This window comes from Pezoporus occidentalis, unplaced genomic scaffold (genome assembly GCF_034315485.1).
Source record: "Pezoporus occidentalis ecotype Australia unplaced genomic scaffold, CSIRO_AGI_Poc_V1 ctg6, whole genome shotgun sequence".
In the NCBI taxonomy this organism is placed as follows: Eukaryota; Metazoa; Chordata; class Aves; order Psittaciformes; family Psittacidae; genus Pezoporus; species Pezoporus occidentalis.
This window is the reverse complement of record NW_026915943.1, coordinates 7,329,140-7,348,997: the sequence shown is the minus strand read 5'-3', so window position 1 is coordinate 7,348,997 and position 19,858 is coordinate 7,329,140. Positions and strand designations below refer to the sequence as shown.

General features: G+C 41.6%; 1 protein-coding gene across 1 annotated transcript in view; it reads right to left on the bottom strand.

Annotated features, from left to right (window-relative positions):
* Positions 1-10,204: 10,204 nt before the first annotated feature.
* TYR (tyrosinase) overlaps positions 10,205-19,858 on the bottom strand; it is a 51,283-nt gene continuing 41,629 nt past the window's right edge. Inside the window, exons 4-5 of the mRNA XM_062639231.1 lie at positions 17,614-17,795; positions 10,205-10,650 (exon numbers count right to left, since the gene is read on the bottom strand). Coding sequence (XP_062495215.1) covers positions 10,430-10,650; positions 17,614-17,795 — 403 coding nt within the window. The 3' untranslated portion in view covers positions 10,205-10,429. The remainder of the gene's footprint in view (positions 10,651-17,613; positions 17,796-19,858) is intronic.

The following is a 19,858-nucleotide window of genomic DNA, read 5'->3' as shown; positions in this document are numbered from 1 at the left end:
TCACTTCAGAGGAAGTTCTTGCTCTATGGAAACGTAGAAGGTGTTTATTTATACTTAACTCAGGGCCACTGGCATGCTGGGCAGAGCTACCAGAGGGAAAAACTCCACATTCAACAATGATTATGGTATTTTTCATTAAGAGGAATATCCTTTCCCCCTCACCTTACCCTGGCCAAGTAATGAGGTTTGATTTTCTGTCTCGTATTTGGAGACTTTTTATGGGGAACAGTACATTTCACAGATGCATTTGATCAAGAGGGAACTCTCAGAGCTGGGGAAGAGGAGCACAAAAATTACGAGGGCTATTTATTTTGGCAAAACCTGGCTAAAAATGCTGAAGCAAATAAGAAATGCTCCTTACATGAGGCAGCAAGCAGAGTACTGCAGCCTGCTATTTTCCCAGCAGAATAGACAAACTGTGCTTCCTCCTCCCTGCTCCAGTGCTATACAGGCATCATTGATCATGATAAATCCATGATAACAAGGTGAGCAGAAGGGTGGGCAAAGGCAGACAAAGGCTGCTCCTGCTAATAGATGAGGCTTTCTAGAGAGAAAAACAGCAGCCGTGGGCTGAGCAGCAGCTGTCTGCTCGATCCAGGCACCAACCTTGTGCATTTCAGTCATTTAATGAACCAAATCTCCCAGCTCATTTTCCCCTCCATTGAAGTTATGGGGAACGTGCGCATCTATTTGGAAAACACGTCACATTGTGGGTTCAGATGTGGGTGCTGTTTAGGTGTGAACTGGCTCCCTATCCTAGAATGTCTCAGCTGGTAACTGCCTGAAAAAGCAGTGTGTGTTACAACATTGAGACCATCTGAGGAGCACAGGTAGCTGGTTCCTTACCTCTTCCTGGTTCAGAATTCCGGGGTGAAAGGGACCCCGTTGCTGGTCCCACCAGCTTCCTGAAATCTGGGCAGCAGCTATGCAGCTATGCAATCCAGTTGGAGCCTTGTTCACTGCAGGGAACCTCCTGCTTCACCTTAAATGTGCCCTAATGTGCATTACAACCATGTGGATGATACAGAAGGGCTGAAGAGTGGCACACTGGAATGATTTCTAGTCAATGCAACTTGGATTATTTCTCCTGAAAACCCATCATCTTTTTTGTATGTGAGATGACTTAAAATAATCTGCACTTCTCATCCATCTCCCCTTTCCAACTCCTCCCAAATTTAATTCTCATGAATTTAATGGCTCCATGATTTATCGTTAGTCTTTCTGATGTCTTGTTGAGCATATGTGTAAGCATTAGGCTGAGTTTAATAACTGTGCATTTTTTAATCTGAAATTGCGCATTGTGGAGTGATGACTGATGGTCTGGATAACTTACAACTTGTCCTGTCTCCCTCCCCAAAACTGTTCTTCTGGTTTTCCTGAAAATTAATGTTGTTAGCCCAAAGTTTCTGATCTCGCTAAAGATTAATTTTCCAAATGATCCTTCCTGTAACTTTTTACAGTAATATATCTCCTTGTAGGAGGATGTCACCTTAATTATGGTGGCTGCAGTGGTTCCCCAATCTGTCATCCGTACCCAGACTGCTAAACACAATTTCTGAAGTGGCAGCCTCCCTGCAGACATCCCTGTTTGGAGCTCTGCAGTGCCATGGCTCCTAGGATGAGACAAAAGGCTGCAATTTTTAAGGCTTAGTGTCTAGACTTGTGGATTTAAGCATATTTGTCCCAGTGAAAAGGAAAGTCTGAATAGAAGTGATCTGATTTTCCAAAGCGACAAGCACCTTTTCTGGTATCAGTAGGGAACACAAAAATGTTTATTTTCATTTAAGCTCTCAAATGAGAGTTGTCAAGAGCCTGAGTCTCCCTGAATATTAATAGGATGGCGATTTGAAAGTCAACCCTGTGGATTGAATAACAGGACCACAGCCTATAGAATAAAAAGGCTAAAATGAATTTTAAAGCAGCATCTCAAATCTATGGTGGAGCAAAAGAGGACACATGGAGCGTGGATTTCCCGGATGATCTGTATCTTCCATGGTCACTGTGGCATTAATTGGCAAGATTAAAGTTAAATTGCTGCTATTCTGACTTGACAAAACATAGTCACTTACTCTTGATATAAATGTCTGTAATGTCATCCAGATGAAACGGGGCAGAAAAAGGAGTCCTAGTGGAGCTTGTCTACCCATATGCACACATGTTGTACAACTTTCACTACTATAGTAAAAATACAGTTACATAGCACCTCTGTTGCCGTGTTTTGCTATCAGCTAATGGCTGTAGCTCTGTCACTCTGGGATGTGTGTTGTGCTTCAGTTAAAATAAATCATATTTTCTCATACCAATAAATAGTTCTGTATAAGGATAATGTTGTAATCTTGGTCATTTGATATTTTTTCCAACTATCTCACCATGTCTATATATCATTCTATACAGCCAGGTCCTCTGATGCTGAAACCTGTCTGTAGTAAATTTAGCAGAGCACCATTAATGGATCAGTATTTTCCACCCAGCCAATCTCACAGCAAATTTATGAGAAGACAGCCAGGCCTTCAAGTTCCTATTAGCAGATCTTCCTGACATGTTTAGCTCTGTGACAAAATGGCCAGCACATTTTTGTAATGTTCTTGTCTTTGCATGAAGGGGTCTCATGCAGAGAACTTAAGCTTTTAGCAGTTCTCACAGAAATATACTTTCTTCTGTGGTATGTATGGACTATTTAATTGCAAAAGGCTGCACAAAGGAGTGAAGATAAGTAATGATGTTACTGCAGAACAGCTCCTCAGCATCAGTCACTGGTGGGGGAAAGCAGAATCTGATTGGACGAGGCCTTGGGTGGCATGGTTTAGTGTGAGGTGTCCCTGCCCATGGCAGGGGGGTTGGAACTTGATGATCTTAAGGTCCTTTCCAACCCTAACTATTCTGTGATTCTATGATTCTATTCTGTGATTACAAGGTGGGTTGTGTTGGTATGCAAGGCAAGGAAAGCCTGGTGCATGGCTCTGCTTTAAGAGGGACAAGGCTTTGCAGACTACTTTCCTTGTTCATACTTATGGCACTGTTGTCAGATGTGCTTGGAAAGTTGTGCAGCAGTTTGAAAATGTAGCACAGTGAAATGGTTGTTCTTAAAATTTCCAAGAAACAATTCAAACCAGAAACATTTTGACATTGTTATGATTGCAGGAAAGTATGTGAAAATATGTCCACAGTAGGTAATTGAGTTGAAAATACCCTGTTTGATTATTATTACCTAAGAATGTTTCTTTTACTAGAAAACAATGAAAAAGAACACGGAGGTTCTTTGTACATTCAAGTTCCTTTAAAATCTGTTTGACACACTCAGATTTTAGGTACCACCCCTGTGGGCTGTTTCCTACTGCTGTCAGCTGTAGATGGCAGCCCAAATAATGTGGGACAATCCCACCACCGAGCTGTCACGCATTCCTTTTTCCTATGGTTAAAACAGCGCAGCATGGGGTGATAGGAGGAGGAAGTCCTGTAGGGCTGAATCAAGTTGTGTGAAGGGAGGAGATCCAGTGTGCCAAGGCACAGTTAGAGTCCAGAATTACTGGTTGTTGCTAAGTTCTTCTTTCAAAGGGGATTTTTGTCTGTATGAAGGGAAAGAACCAGTTTCGCTACATATTTTACTAATCCAGCAGATTTCCAGAACTTTCTGGCATGGTGTAAATTCTGCATTCCTGATGCCATCAGGAGAAGTCAGTAACAGGCCGACTCCTGTGGAAATGTCCGTATATAAACTGGGACATCAGAAAGCCTAATGGATGCAAGATGGATACACAGAAATAGTTGGTTATAATAGCTACTTCATCGCTAATTCAGAGCTCATTACAAAAATCACAGTAAAAAGCCATTTTTAATGACAAGGTCTCATTGCTGCCAATTTTCAGCTCACTATGGAGATTGATTCAAAATGACTTGCATCCCTACACACGTGTATACACAGATGGTGAATTGCAGATTTAACTCAATGGAGAGGACAGGTGCTAAATATACAAATTTGGGGAAAGTGTGGGAGGGAGAACAGGATGAAAAAGACTGACAGCTGCTTATTGTCCTGCCTTGACTAAATGTGACTGTTTAACAGCCTGGGGAAGAGAAAGGCCAGGCTAGAAAATGAAAGACTTCACAGAGGTAACAGTCTCCTGCAAAGGCCAGGAACATACAGTACTGAGAACATTACAATGGAGCTGCCAGGCGTCCTGTATGAGATTTCTGAATATCAGTCTTGTGGTATTCTTTTTCATTATGTGAAACAACATGGTGCTGATACTGCAAATGCATCCTTTGGGTGATGAAGCTGGTGGGATACTCATCTAACAAGGACTTTCAGACAAGCCTAACAAATTGCCCACTAGGTTCAAGGTTTACGTGGTTGCATGGACTACATACACAGGATCTAGATCTTATGGCACCAAGCACTGTAATACCCCATATTTTACATTGTTCCTATCAGTGAGCTCCCCAACCCTTAACCAACTGCCTAATGCCAATGGGAAGTTTCTTGTTTCAAGTCACCTTGGCCAGACAGAGGAAAAGCTAAAGGCAGGATTGCATTTAAGCTCTGCCCACTCTGATGCAATGAGATTACCTGAAAGCACAGCCTCATGGAATTACATTATTCCAAATAAAATAAAAAGTCAGGAACTCCAGCTCCCACCTCAGGGGAAAAAAAAAAAAGGAATCAAAGCAAAGCAAAGCAAAGAGATCACTTAACCTCACATCCTGAGCACAGGAATAAGCACAACCCTGAACCTGACCTTGAGGAGAATAATGATGTGCCATTGCATTTGTAGCCTGCAGACAGAAAGCCCGGTATCTCCTGCCAGTGCCAGTGAGGTGTGCTAAGGAAATATTTAGTGCTGTGCTGCTGAAAGAGTTCTCTTCCTCCTTCTGACCCATCCAGAAATGAGGTGGTTGGTTCAGGTTAACATGTGGGGTCCCTAAGAAGTCAATGGGAAGGGTGAGGTGTGTGCGCAGCACAATTTCTCTTGTCCCCAAATAGTTTCTTTAAGACTGGTGCAGACAATCCCCACCTGACAGCAGCATTCACTTCCCATTCTGGAGAAACCCAAGCAGCTTGCTCAGAAAAGACAACCAGTTGGGTTTTCATGTGCTGAAGTCAGATACACTTCGGAAGAGTTTAAACTCCAAACTATTATCAGGTCTAAGCAGAAACACCACAATGATGGAGAGAACCATCATGTGTTGTTTGTATCAGTTTTATCCTAGTTACTAAGATTAATATACTCTCTACTATTTATTCCCTATCACAGAGCATGTTGACTGAAACTTTGAAACAGGACTACCATGTTCTTTGTTCCCTCTCAAAGCAGACATGGGGTCCAGGTCAGACAGAGAGTAGGAGTCAATCAGGAAAAATGTTTGGGGGTATGCCAACAAGTATAAAGGGGATACAAATTCCCTTTCATCAAATAAAGCTAGGCTGAGTTCTCTGTGATGAAACTTCTGAGGGAAGGAAACAGACTGTTAAAGCCTCTACTGAGGAAAATGGAAAGGAAAAAGCTTGCCTGGGAACTGGTAGATAATCTGAGCAGAACATAAAAAGACTTTTACTAATAGGTCATGTGTTTGGTCATAAGGTTGAATTATGCCTTCCATGCTTTTGGGGAAGAAGGAATGATCAAGAGTTGGCGAAAAGTAGCATTTAGACAACCTGGTAAGGCAAAGTTCTTCTTTCATCCTTCCATATGTGGTGAGTTGCCACGGCCAAAGGCAAGAGGCTGAGGGAACACTGGTGAAGATCTGTGGAGAAGACACCAATTTGGCTGTATCCTTTGCAAAGAATAGACATTTGGTGAAAATTACCTTGACTGATGTGAAAATGAAATACAGTCTCCATTGAATATTGCAGAGGTTGAGATGAACGTGCTTAATATAGTTAGGATATTTCTATTGCGACAACTTGTCAAAGGATCACATCATCACCAGCAGATATAAAGACATCATTAACCCACTGTACTCTGCTCTTGTCAGGCCACACCTGGAATACTGTGCTCAGTTTCGGACCCACAAAAAAGATGTGGACAGACTGGAGAGGGTCCAGGGAAGAGGGTCCAGGGTAGGGCCACAGAGATGATCCAAGGACTGGGAAGCCATGTGAGGAAAAGCTGAGAGAGCTGGGACTGTTCAGCCTGGAGAAAAGAAGGCTCAGGGGAGACCTTATCACCATGTTCCAGTAGTTAAAGGGTGTCTACAAAGAAGACAGAGACTCCCTTTTTACAAGGAGTCACATGGAAAAGATGAGGGTAATGGGCACAAGTTACTCCTGAGGAGTTTCTGGTTGGATACATGAGGAAAATTTTTCCTAATAAGGTCACTCAGCCATTACAATAATCTCCCCAGGGAAGTGGTGGATTCCCCAACATTGGACACTTCTAAGATTCATCTGGACAGGGTGCTGGGACATCTAGTCTGGGTCATGCTTTGCCAAGAAAGGTTGGACCAGATGATCCTTGAGGTGCTTCCACCCTGGTATTCTATGATTCTGATTTACTGACACTGAAATATTTAGAGAAAGGCATTTTTTTTCATCAAACTTTCAATGAAGCACAGGAGTTGTCTTCCTGACAGAGCAGCCACACAACAAGGAATCGTGGCTCTGCCGCAGTCTGTTTCCTACTGCTGCAGCCTTTGAGGCTGCCTCAAATCTGGACATTTGGGCTTTAGGGTGAAAAATTCCAACATATTCCTGTCACATTCTATCTCCAGGACAGGGGACTTCAGCTCCAGACTCCTGCACAAGACACATCTCTGCCTGAGAAGCCCCTCAGAACTTTTGGGATTTCCACTCTCCCTCCATAGATTGAATAGGTCTTTAAATCTCAGTTCCACTGCAGCTGCCACCGTTGGTGTGTTCCCAGCTCTCCATCTGTCTGGTATAGCTGAGTGGGAGCGGGGAGTCCGATTCCTGGGCAATCTTGCAATGTAGGATTCTGTGCACAGTTATGGAATAAAAAGCACGTTCCATTTTAATCCCACCCTTCTCTGTTCCCAAAGATTTGCCTTTCAAGTTCTTCATTACATTTTTCATGCTCACTCAGACGAATTTTACAGAATAAGAATTATCTCATAATTTTAAATGTTTTAGCCAAACCATGAGTACATCAAGCAAGGTTTTTAGAAGAATCAGTGAGCACCAAAGCGTGTTTTTCACTCCGTGCCTATAACAGGCTTCTTCCTCCCTTTCTAATTGGTTGAAGTAGTCTAGAGGAGCTAAACAAACAGCTACTAGTTGTAAAATGAGTGGAGACCTCAAATAGACTGCATGAAAATCTTTGTGTTTGTCTCACTTTGAAACCAATCAACATTTATGAAGTCAAAATTTAAATATAAGTGTTATTCCTCTGCTGTTAAAAGTTATTTCTACCAATAAAATATTCTGGGTTATGTAAAATACAAATTAAACAACTGAATTGACCCTTTGAAATATTGCCATAATACAATTTTCTTCCTGCCTATGTCTCAGGTCCAAGAAGAGTTTTAAATCCCATGCACTGTGTTTGGGTTTAATACTTTCTAAGATACTGCAGAGTGTTTATCTATTAGTACCTCAGATCATCAGTCAGAAGCCATAGGAAAAGAGACAGCTCTCTTGGATTTAAAAACAGAGTTTTTCATATGGGAGAACAGCTTCATTCAGCAAAAAGCCTGTGCTTTGTTGAGCTGGAGGTGATTTTAGCCCATGCTTTCCTTAATCACATCTTAGCTCCTAAGGAAGGTATGTGGTTGGATTTGAGGGTGTAGACCTTTCCTTCTATTGCTAGTGGAATACACTGGTAGTTTTATTCCCACTTTCCCATTTGCCTGTTGTTGCAACAATTACTGTACAGCTAAGGATAGCTGGGATGCTGCAAATGTCTTTGCATGGTCCTTCAAAGCTGGATTTCTACAGGAGAGAGATATTAAAACTTTGATGTGAAAAATCACAAGACAGCTCCTATAGGAACATCTGCTCTAGGTACACCCTTTACAACAGACATACCAACCCCTTACTGGTTTGTGTCTTTTCTGCTCTGTAAAAGGCTTTAATTTCTGTAGTTCAGGGGGAAATTCCAGTGCAATTGCCCTGAAATTGAAATGAATCCATGTAGTTGGGCAGTTGAAACTTGTCAAAATGCAGCCTTTCGTTGCTCCATGAGGGTGTTCACTGGAGGCAGCTGTGAAAGAAAATAGCTCATCTGAGAGGTCCCGTGCATTTGTTGACTAGGAAAGAACATTCAGACCAGTGGTCAAAGCACATATTTCCCCCAGTTTCAAATGATGAAGTGTTGCCCCTTCCTACCCACTTATCTTCCCTCCCTCAGCCTTCTCACAGCCCCTCTGCCTCTGCTTATGGCTCCTTGCAGTCTTCAGAGTGCCCTCATCTGTAGTTCCTGAAGGCTGAAACTACCATTTTAACCACAAGACTATCTTGAATACTTGGAATAAACCCAGATGGCAGCATCTCCATCAGTAGAGCAGGTCTACCCAGCCCCAAAGGCATGGCCATTGCCATATCCTGTCAATCTTTTAAAAGAAGACCAAAGAGTGATGGGGATACTCTGAACCAGACTAACAGTATAGATCATTTTGGGACAGCTATGAATTAATGCTTTTGGATGGAGATGAGCTTTGGAACTAGTGAAAGCCAGCTGGAGTCATCATCTCAAAGAAAGGTAGTGATTCTTCCTGTTTAAGGCTCATCATGTAATTATATATCTTGTGTATTGGGTTTGCATGACAAGGTTTTGATAGTGGGGGGGGTGGGAAGCTTCAGGGGTTGGTTCTGTGAGAGGCTGCCAGAAGCTTCCCCCATGCCCAACAGAGCCAATGCAGCTGGGTCGAAGACAGACCCAATGGTGCCAAGGATGAGCCCATCAGCAATGTTGGTAGTGCCCCTGGGATAATGCAGTTTAGAATGGGAAGAACTGCACAACAGAAACTGCAGCCAGATACAGGAGTGTGAATATGTGAGAGCAACATTTCTGCAGGCACCAAGGTCAGTGCAGAAAGAGGGATGAGGTGCTCCAGGCACCAGAGCAGGGATTACACTCAGCCCATGGTGCAGCCCATGGTGAGGCAGGCTGTGCCCCTGCAGCCCATGGAGATCCATGGTGGAGCACCCCATGGAAGGCACCCACGCTGAAGCAGTTCATAAAGAACTGCAGCCTATGGGAAGGACTCATATTGGAGAAGTTCATGGAAGACAGTCTCCCATGAGAAGCACTCCATGCTGCACCAGGGGAAGAGTGTGAGGAGTCTCCTGAGAGGAAGAAGGAGCGGCAGAACAACATGAAAGGAACTGCCCTCCATCCTGTCACCCTACACTACTTGTGGGTAGGAGGCACGGAAACTAGGAGTGAAGTTGAGCCTGGGAAGAAGGGATGGGTGGGGGGAAGGTGTTTTAAGATTTATTATTATTATTATTATTCCTTACTATCCTATTCTGACTTTTGATTGGCAATGAATTAAATTAATCTCCCAAAGTCGAGTCTGTTTTGCCTGTGACAGTAATTACTGAGTGATCTCCCTGTCCTTAAGTGACAAGCCTTTTGTTATATTTTGTCTCCTCTGTCCAGCTGAGGAGGGAAGTGGTAGAATGGCTTTGGTAGGTGTTCAGCCAGGGTCAACTCACCACAACTTGTTTTGTTGTGTATAGGTTACTTGTATGGGCTATATACATAGTAAGCAACCAAAAGTCAACTGTAATATAAATGATTGTTAAGTCAAACTGAACAGGAGTGGACACAGTGAGACTAGATTTCATCTCCTAAACCCCTCTCAGCTCCACTGAATACAAGCTGATATATAAGATGACTAACTGCAGCATTTGAGACAAGTGAGAATTGGGTTTTGCGAGCTTGCTTTCTGTGGCTGCTGGCATTCAGTCAAAGACAAACAGAACATTACAGGAGCTGGAGGGAAAATATTTCTATCTTAGAAGAAAAATGTGTCTATGGATCATTCACTCTGCTCAGAGACACCACATATTTTGCTCGCTAAAATAAAGGGTTGTTTCTGCTCTTACATTCAAACACAGAGGTAGCCCTGATGGTGCAGCTGGACACCTATCACTAAATCTGAACACCAAACATATGTATTTGGGTGTGGATAGGATCCTACAGCTGTGAAAGAGCAAATAAAAGAGGAGAGAATTCTACATTAAAGCCAGCACCACACAAACCAGTCTGGTTTCATAGGACCATTATTTAATCAAGAGGAGGGGATACATGGTGTTCTTTGGGTGGCATGGTAACTTATGTTGAATCTGGGAAATGTTTGTAGGAGTGGATCTGATAAGATACTACAACATGAATGTTACAAAGGGCTTGAGGAGCAAGACTGCTCCTCCTGCTTATGCAGCACACCTCAACAAGGTATTTGCAAACATGAATCAAACACTGCATGCTTGATTAGCACCTTAGTAGCATCACTGAGATACCAGAAGCCTCTAGAAATTGGACTGATAAGACACGTTGTTGTAATCTTCACTTTCTATGAGCAAGGGCTGTATCTCTTCAGAAGTTCCTCTTTTCTTCCGGCAGGCCAGGATGAGCCCTGTGAGCACAGCAGTAATGATGCCTCCAATCACGGCAGCTCCAACCAGCCAAGCCCAGATCTGACGGGCTTGCTCCAGGTAAGGTATTAAAAACTCCTGGAAAGAATCAAGTGCTGGAAAGGAAACAGAAGAAACAAGAAAGAAGGTCCTTTTACATGGTGCAATGTGCTGGTAGTTTAAAGAAGTTGCATGTCAGGTAATACTGGGAGGCTGATCAAAAGAAACTACATTGATAGAAATTGTCACAAATATTTTTCAACAAATCTCTTCAGCCCTTATAGTCTGCTTCTCAATCTTCATATAAAGGGCAGGAACAGAGTTCACTGTCCCCAGTGCTCTTTGTGGTTTTTGTCAAAACTGAAAAACTATAACCAAGAAGTCTGATATCATATGGCCAAAGGTCCTGCTAGCTCAGCATCCTGTTGTCAGCAATAACTGAAGCAGAGCACCAGGAAGAGTTCAAGAATGGGTCAAGCCTATTACAATCCTTTCACACAGTACTTACCCAGCCTCCCACAGTTTGCAGCTCAGGGATTTCCTGAACCAGATGTAGTGTCATTGTATATAATAGTCATCGGGGGACTTTTTTTTCCCCTTCCATCAGCTTTTCTAGCTCTTCTTTGAACTTTTATCACAATTTCTTGCAACAAGGAAATCCCTGCCTTAAATACATGTCAAGTGAGGAAAAAAAGGCTTCCTTTCACTAATTTTGAACCTGCCCCCTGCTTGTTTAATTTGATAGTTGTGTGGGGAGAGGCAACACACAGTTATTCTCTGGTCACTCTGCACAAGACATCCTCCTTCTTTGGTCAATCCAGGGCAGCTTCTCACTGGTTAGGTAACCAGCTGCCTTCTTGCTTCGTGGTATGAATCTGTGTGTCTGTTTCTCTGTTTTTCTTGCTACAGCTTAATGAGTTATGAAAGCTAAACCCTGCCAAACAGGGCTCTCACTTCCTGATAGTGGTTGGAATGTGATCCATTCACTCAACAACCTGTTGGATTGAATTTGAGAAATGGATACCTGTGCACTTGGGCCAAGGAGGATTTGGAATCTACATCTCTCAATTAATAGCTTTAATTGCTATTATTAGCTGCAAACCTCACCTCTCTGGGCAACTTCTCTGGGACCACCTGTGGTGGTTTATTCTAGAACAGTGTTCATGCACCCAAACTGATTTATATGTACTCAACTGTATTTAGTGTAGTATATACCTACAAAATCTTTAAATGTCTTCCTGCCACCTTGCATTTTCACTGGTGCTCAGACAAGAAATCCCATACAAATTCTTGGATCACGGTGCTTCTGAGCATATGTTGTTATGCGCACTGTGCTCTGGAATGATGCTGTTGGTTTGCAGCACCTCTAAGGTTAAGCTGTCCTTAGCACTTGACGTCTGAATTCTGAATCACTTTATAAGATGTAATTCCAATTTATGCTGAGTTTAGACCGAATACAGTTTGTTTGTTTCTGCAGCTCAACTTCACTTTGGGGAACGTTTGGATGCTAATTCTCTGGTCCTCAATTTCCAGTCAATCCAACTTTGTATTCTGAGATGCTATTTGCAAGAGTCTGCATATTCAGCCTTCTACTTCTGACATATAAATGCTATATAACACTAAGAATTACAAAACAAATTAGGATCTTGATGTTTCTGAGTGAGCTGCATAAACCTCTGGGTATGAGGTACATTATCTCTTCAGTCCTTCATTTCTCATCTGTCAAACGAGGAAAGTACCATTCACTGAATCCTCTGTATTGTGAATGTAAATTAATATTTCTTCAGGACTCAGCTGCTATAGTGATTGGCACCGAAGAAAAGTGCTAGAGGAAACATCTTCAGGATAGCATTTTAAAAACATGCAATAAATCATACATTAGGCTACACACTGCTTAACTGAGAAAATGGAAATCAAAAGGAAAAAGGATTGGACTTCTCTTTCTCAAAGAATGCTGCCTATGCTGTGTTGTGAATGAGGTGGGGCTCTGGGGAGAAACAGTGTGCAATTAATGCAGGTATGTAGAGGTGGATGGTGAATTACAGGTATATAGACAATTTTAATAGTGGCATTTCTTGACTTTGTAACTCCATTTTTTTAAACTCAACTCTTATATTGCAAACATGTCTAAATAAGAAACAATCTGGCTATCTAAACTGAAGCGTGTAAATGATGAAAGAAAATTGATATGCAACAGGAACTTGATAAAGTTTTAATGTTTAAAAAAAAGAGAATGATCACAAAGTTATCTTCTTTGCAGAATTTTTCTGGGACATGAGGGTTTTCTAAGTGACATCTTATACCTTTTTCCTGAACCATCTCTCTCCTCCATCAATGTTATTTGGAAGTCTGAGCTAACTTCTTCCTGCTAAAGCATAACATGATTTTGAGATGATGAGATGTCACAGAAGGGAGTAATCTCTTTTATTATATCCTGATAATCAGTCAAACATGCCCTTCTCTTGCTCTACCTTCAGCCTGCAGTTTTTGTAATTAGCTCAAAGCCAAAAGCCACCTCCTGGCATTTACTGCCTATTTCTTTATACTGCACAAAAGGTGTTTGGCATTATTGTCATAAAGTTGCCATGGCAACTCCTGGGTGTCAGAGGGTGGAACACCCCAGGACACCCCATAATCTGTTGATCTGTGATTCTACATAACAGTAAACCTATGACTGGACTGTCTGGCCAGCCAAAATCATGCAAATCGGTATTTCAAGTATTCTGTTACCATAATTCTTTAACCTCTATTTGTGCAAGACCCAAGAGTGCAGCAACTGTGTTTGCTGATGACAACCTGGGAAAAGTGTCAAGGGAGTGATGTGGTCATGGGGAACCATAGGTGCTTTGTGGGAGACATTAGCCAATGCCATTTTATGTATTTAGAGTCAAACTATAATCCTCTTTGGATGCTGCCATGAGCATCGATTAAAACTGCCCTTTTAGTCAAGAGGTTCATGACAAAGCAAGAGGAAGCCAGGTCAGGATGGTGCTTGATATCTACCCTACCATTAGTGACTAACACCAACAATATCTCCTTATCTTGATCTTTCTGATAGGAAAATAGCAGTAATTAACCTCAGCTATGGTCTTAGCAGACAACTCTTGACATACTCTTTCTTTTCAACGACAGTGTTAACTCTAGGTAACAGCAACAAATAATTTCTTACTCTTGATACATCAAAATGTTTTTTTTAATACAATTCAAAAATGCCAGGCAGTCTAGCTTGCGTGCATTCCTGGAATTCATTGAGAGGATAAGAAAGCACAACAGTGTAGTGCACAACAGTGTAATTTTAAGGTGAAGCAATGTGTGTCCCCTACTGCTAAATAGCTCCCAGAAAAAAAGAAAAACAAAGCAAAACCCCCCTAGCTTTAAAATCCATATTCCTGTTCCTCCATTAAGCATCATTATATAACCACCAAAATATCTGCTCATGTTCCTTTTTCCGAGGGATATATTTTTGCATCCTGTTTTCTTTGGCTCACTCCTGTTTATATCAACCTTAATCTACAGCTCCTTATCTCTGCCTGAAGAGAACCTCGGGACAAAATGCTCTCTTCTGGTCTTCTATTTAATACAATAGTAAACAACTTCCCAAGCCAGCATTTTTCAAGGACTGTCACCTTTAATTGTTTTCTTTTGTCCTGGAATTTACATTTTGTCGTGCGTGTCACTACTTTATCATAGGCTTTTATACACATAACATCACCCTCTCACACTGTGGCCAACAGCATGTGCTCCTGAGCTGAGAGACTCAGCTCAAATGTGATGGTATCATATTTGCCAGCTGTCACATTTTTTACTCTCTGGGATGTGATTTTGCAACTAAACTGGTAAAGAACCAGAAATAGATAGGAGCTGCAGTCTGATTCTGGATCTCAGCTCTCCTCCTACAACACACGCATGAGCAACCTGGCCCTCTACGTTGTAATCAAGACGCTTTCATCCAGTGCTTTGCCCTGTCAAAGATCCTTAGTTAAGGTTTCCGAAAACTGCAACTGATGGTTAGATTCCTGGGTTTATCCTTGGGTAGCTGCCTGATTTCACCCAGCCACACAGGTAGTGGTCATCAAATTGTTCCCATGGAGAGAGGGAGATTTTCTGGGGGAAAGTCAAGGATGCACCTGCAAATTTATCTGTTACTATTTCTGGAAGAAAGAGAAAATAGGGAAGTCTTTGCCCAAGACCTGAAATATAAGTATTTGGAAAAGATCTTGCCATAGAAAAATGTTTTGATGGCTTATTGCTAGGTGGTGCCATTAATCTTCCAAATCATTTTACTGATGCTAACAAATGTTCTTTTTCAGTAAGCCATGCCAATTGTGGTAGTTTAACAGCTCATGGTTCTCATGTCAAGGCAAACTGGGTGTCTGCTCCTGTTTCTGCTCAGATGAGCTCCCCAGTAACTAGATTGTGATGTGTGTCTTTGATTCCTGAGGGATGGATTTCCACACACACTGCTTGTGACCACTTCTGCTTCAGGGCTGCCATATGCATAAAAATCAATGAAGCTGCAATTAAAATAACATAATGTCATACACTGATTTGCTTTTCAGTGGGAAGCAGGGCTCCAGGTATCAGCTTTTCCTCAGGTGCACAACAATAGTATAATTTAGCATTAAAATGCCATTTTGTCATTGGATTTTTTTCCAAGTTTTATTTCTTGCAGTCAGCCTCACCGTGCTCTTTGTAGTCCTGCTTCATGTCTACCAAGTCACTGGTGCTGTAACTCAGAACTGCTTTTTGATGCTTTCTGCCAGCTGCTTTCTTTAACAGCAGACAAGCGTGGTCTTGAGAACAGAAGAATGGAGCCAGGTCTTGTGTGCTCATTCCTCACTTTGTCCTGTCCTCTTCCTGTGCCTTTCCTCTTCCTCCTCATTTGGAACATGAAATGCTGCCTATTCTTGACCACCCAAATCTATTTGTCTGGTAACTCCTGGCTGCCACCCATAGGTTTTCTCTTCTCCCTTGACTACTCAGAAGCTTTCAGGGAGGGTCAGGAGTCTTTCCTGCTACAGATCCTCTACCAAGAAGTTTCTGTTTACTCCTCTATTCCTCTGAACAGGAATCCAGCATTCCTACTTGAAGAAAAGTCTGGGTTTAAACACTAGAGCACTGAGAAAACCCATCTGCAATTTGAGGTTCCAGCCATTTTCCATTTGTAACTGGGTCTTCCCTTCAGATAAGAAATAGCTTAAACTCTGTTCTTCTCAGTGAGATTAGCAGGGGGTTCAAGGATGCCTGAGGATTATCTGGGCTTTCTAAATGATGGTGAATTTCAGTCTTCATGTTGAATTTTCAGAAAAATTAAGGAACTAATTTCCTTACCTCTGTGCTAAAAACATGGGCAGAATTTAATAAGAATTTCATTTTCTGAGGACTTTATGGAAGAGACCAGGAGGAAACAGAAGGGAATTCTTAAATGCTAAATATTTTACCCTTTGCTTCCTTTTGCAGTAACTATTCCAGATTCAGTATTTCTGAAAGTCATGGTGTTTGGCACTTCTTCTGAGTGGTACAATACGAATAATGTGAATTTAGGAAACTAATGGCTTTCATTAGAAATATGCATCAATATTACTGGTCTTCACTGGGAACTAAATTATGGCAACATGAACAAAAATGCAAAAATGCTACTAATATGACTAAACTAATAATTTTGAGAAAATATTTGAAGCATTTATTAGATTATTTTTCTGTCTGGAGTTGGCCAAATTGTTTATAGCATGTTCTGTCTCTGGGTTATGGTATTAAAACAGCCTTAGACAATTATATGGGAGAGCTACAGATTCCTTTTATTTCACCTATAAATGTGCTTTTCCGGGTGACTAGATCACATGCTACATATTGCATGAGAAGTGAAGGAATAAGCTAAAGGCATGATTGGACTGCTTATCAAGTATGCAGAAAGCATACACCCCCATTACTATGCAAGCTGTCAGAAAGGCAGGGATGCCCTGAGAAATGATACTGTTCTGATAAAGACAAGAAGGAAGCTATGGGAATGCTAGCATTGCTAAAATGTCCCTGATGCTTTTGCAATATAGTTATTGGACTTTCAGCTCTTAATTGCCTTATAACTGAAGAGACATGTTCACAGTATGTTTCTGCAGGAAAACAGGAAAACAAACATGCCCAGTAACCTACATTCTCACTGGCCAATGTTTTGCAAGGATAACTGCATCCCACATCCAGGGTAGTTTTTGGTAGCATTGAACATAGAGATGAACTAAATTTTGGACTAAGTGCTTGAACTAAGTTTTGGACTAAGTGTTCAAACTAAGTTGAACTTCATGTTGAACTAAGAGACATGTCTGATCATTCCAATGATACATCCAATGGTACAGTCTTAGAAAGGATTGAGCCAGAGTATCTGAGCAATCCTCAGTTCCAGGCAACATTTTTACCTTTAACAGAATTTAACCCTTCCCTTAAACAATAAGGAAACTGGTACTACTCAAGAGAAACTTTGAGGTCCACCACCATGAGCATGAGACCTGGTTTACTTAAGGTTCTGAACGAGCTACAGCCCCAAGGGCCTCTTGTCCTCCCTGTACCTGAAGATGGCCAAGATGTCCAGGACAAAACTACTGAACAGCAATGCAAGTCAAACCCATAACTAAACAGTGCAAATTTCATTTTGATTTAATGAAATTAGCATTATGAATATTAAGTTGTGGTCATATAAATAACCATAGGGCAAGAGCAAAGTCAATGGATCACTGTTTTAAGTGCTGCACAGAGTTTGCGTTGGCCTTTGGTGTATTTTACTCTGGGTATTTAAGGGCACTTTTCCCCCCCATTTCTGATCACAAGCTGACCATTTGGACCAGATTCTGCTCTTAATAGGGTAGGACAGATAACATTGATGGCAGTGACTGATTTTTGGCTGGAACTTTTCTGATGGCATTACGTTGACTCTACATCAACCAGAAATATGAAAATCAGCAGGTACAAATTGGGACTGTATTCAGGGAAAAACAGGAATAGAAGGATTTTTTAATATCTTCTCATTTTACAGACATATTCAAGGTTATAAGCAGGAAATATGACATTTACCCAAATAGTAACATTACCTGGTTCCTGCAGGTACTCATAATCATACCCCAGCTCTCTTGAAGGTTTAAAAAATTCTCCATTTCTGTAAAGGGGGATAAAGGGAACCATGTAGTTTTCTCGATTGTGCCCAATGGGTGCATTGGCTGCTGGGTAAACTTCTAGCATGGGCCTGTGTCTTCTCAGCCATCGCTCAAAAATGCTGTAAAAGAAAAAGCATGTCTATTAATGATGGGGGATTGACAAAAAAAATTTCTTTTTGAAGATTAAAAAACAGTGTTAATGCTTTTTTTTTTGTAAACCCTGGGACAGAGTGGCGCGCAGTGATTTGTGTTTATGTTCATGTGGTGCTTCCCCACTCGTTTGGGATTAGCTACTTCAATGCTGACTTCCTATGCAAACCTACAAAAAGTAGATGCCTGCAGTTCTGCAGAGAGGCTGAATATGCTTTAAATTCCACAAATGCAATTCACTGTCTTGCTGTGACCTGAATACAGTTTCTGCTCAGTAATTCACATGTTGTGAGGGACAGAAAAGGACTGAAGACCTCAGTCCTTCCTCATGACCCTCAGAAACATTTATAGCTTGTAGTGAATGGCCTTGTTGACAGCTACTCGGTCAGCCCTGTTGCCCTTCCTCTATTTTCTTTCCAAAGATTTTTATGCCTGCTTTGAACTATGGCTACACCATGGCTGGGTTGACATCACAAAGGGGGTGGAAACATCTGAGGAAGAAGAGATAAGCTGTACGAGTCTGAAACTTGATGAAGTAGGTCAACTGTAAGGGAAGTCTTTCTCCAGCCATAGCTTCTTCACTGACCTTGGTGTCTGCATAGTTTTGCATATTCTTATTACTCTTTTCCAGCTGCTGTTGTGCAGCTTTATTTTATCTTTTCTTAAGTATGTTATGGAAGAGACACTACCAACATCATTGATAAATTCAGCTCTGGGCAAAGGTAGTTCTGTCTTGCAACAGGCTCCATCTCACATGGAGGCAGCTCTTGGCACCTCCTCACAGAAGACACCTCTCATTACCAAAACCTTGCCACATAAACCAAATAAAAGCTGTTACACCTCCAACCTCAGCTGCTCCTTTCCATTTTTCGCTGCCAAGGTGTCTCCCATTAGCTGTTTGTCAGCACAGGGTTATATGTCTGTTCTTTAACTTGAAGACAGAGAACTTAAAGGCTGCAGTATAGGAAGAGTTTGCACTGACATTTTCAAGTCAGCAACTGGATGTGTTTGGAAAACAGAATCAGCAGCCTTCCGAAACATTCTCAGTTCTCCCTTTGTGCCTGAGCTTTACGGGGTGAGCACGGCTCTTCAGCTGACAACTGGATATGCCATGCAGGAATAGGGAGGTGGCAAGATGCTGTAGGGAGAGTAGATGCAGGTGTCTTATGTATAGAGGACACCTTGCTCAAGCAGAAGATACTGGTAAGAGGGAATTATCAACATCAAGCTCAGAAAGGGATCACTGAATTTATTATCAGTTATGAGGGATGGAAATGATCTAGAGAGACCTGTAGATTGTACTTTAAGATCTTAGCTTAACAGTTGCTCCTCCTTGACACCGGTCCCTGATTGGAGGACACAGACTTTCCCCCTATCTTCTACTAATAAATATCCATTCAGGGACTCAACTTATACCAGCAACACAGATCCTACATGCAAGTACATGTGTCTGCAGGATCTCTGCAGAGTACCCAGGGATTCTGGAAGCAGATTTTTATCTCCTGTCTTGGCAGAAATGTTGAGAAACACTCTGCTTACCCCACCAAATTAAAGCCCTCTCACACTCATCAAAACAGAGGCAGGGCCGAAGCCTTCGTTCTTTTTTTAGGATCAAAAGATTTAATAGATGACAACATCATTATGTTCATACATCTTGTCAGCCCTTAACAAAGCAGGTATTAATCTTGATTAAAATCTTCATTTGTGTCTCTCTTCTTCAGTTAATTTCATCAACCCCATCTAGAAAAACTCTTGTCAGGATAATAACATTTCGCTGAAGCTTTCAGATGAATAAATTTAAACAATGATATCAAGGCTTCACTGCAGTTATCACAAGAAAGTTTGAACAGAAACTGCAATCAGATTACATCTTTGGAGGACTGCATAAAGAAATTCAGAAATCATTAAAGAAGGCACATAATATAAAGGAACTCAGGGCATTAGTTTAGCTTGAAGTAGGGTAGAGGGGTATGTTGGATTTCAGTCTTTTCCTTGCCTGGCTTTTGCTCATGTGTTGGGGAAGATACTCTAA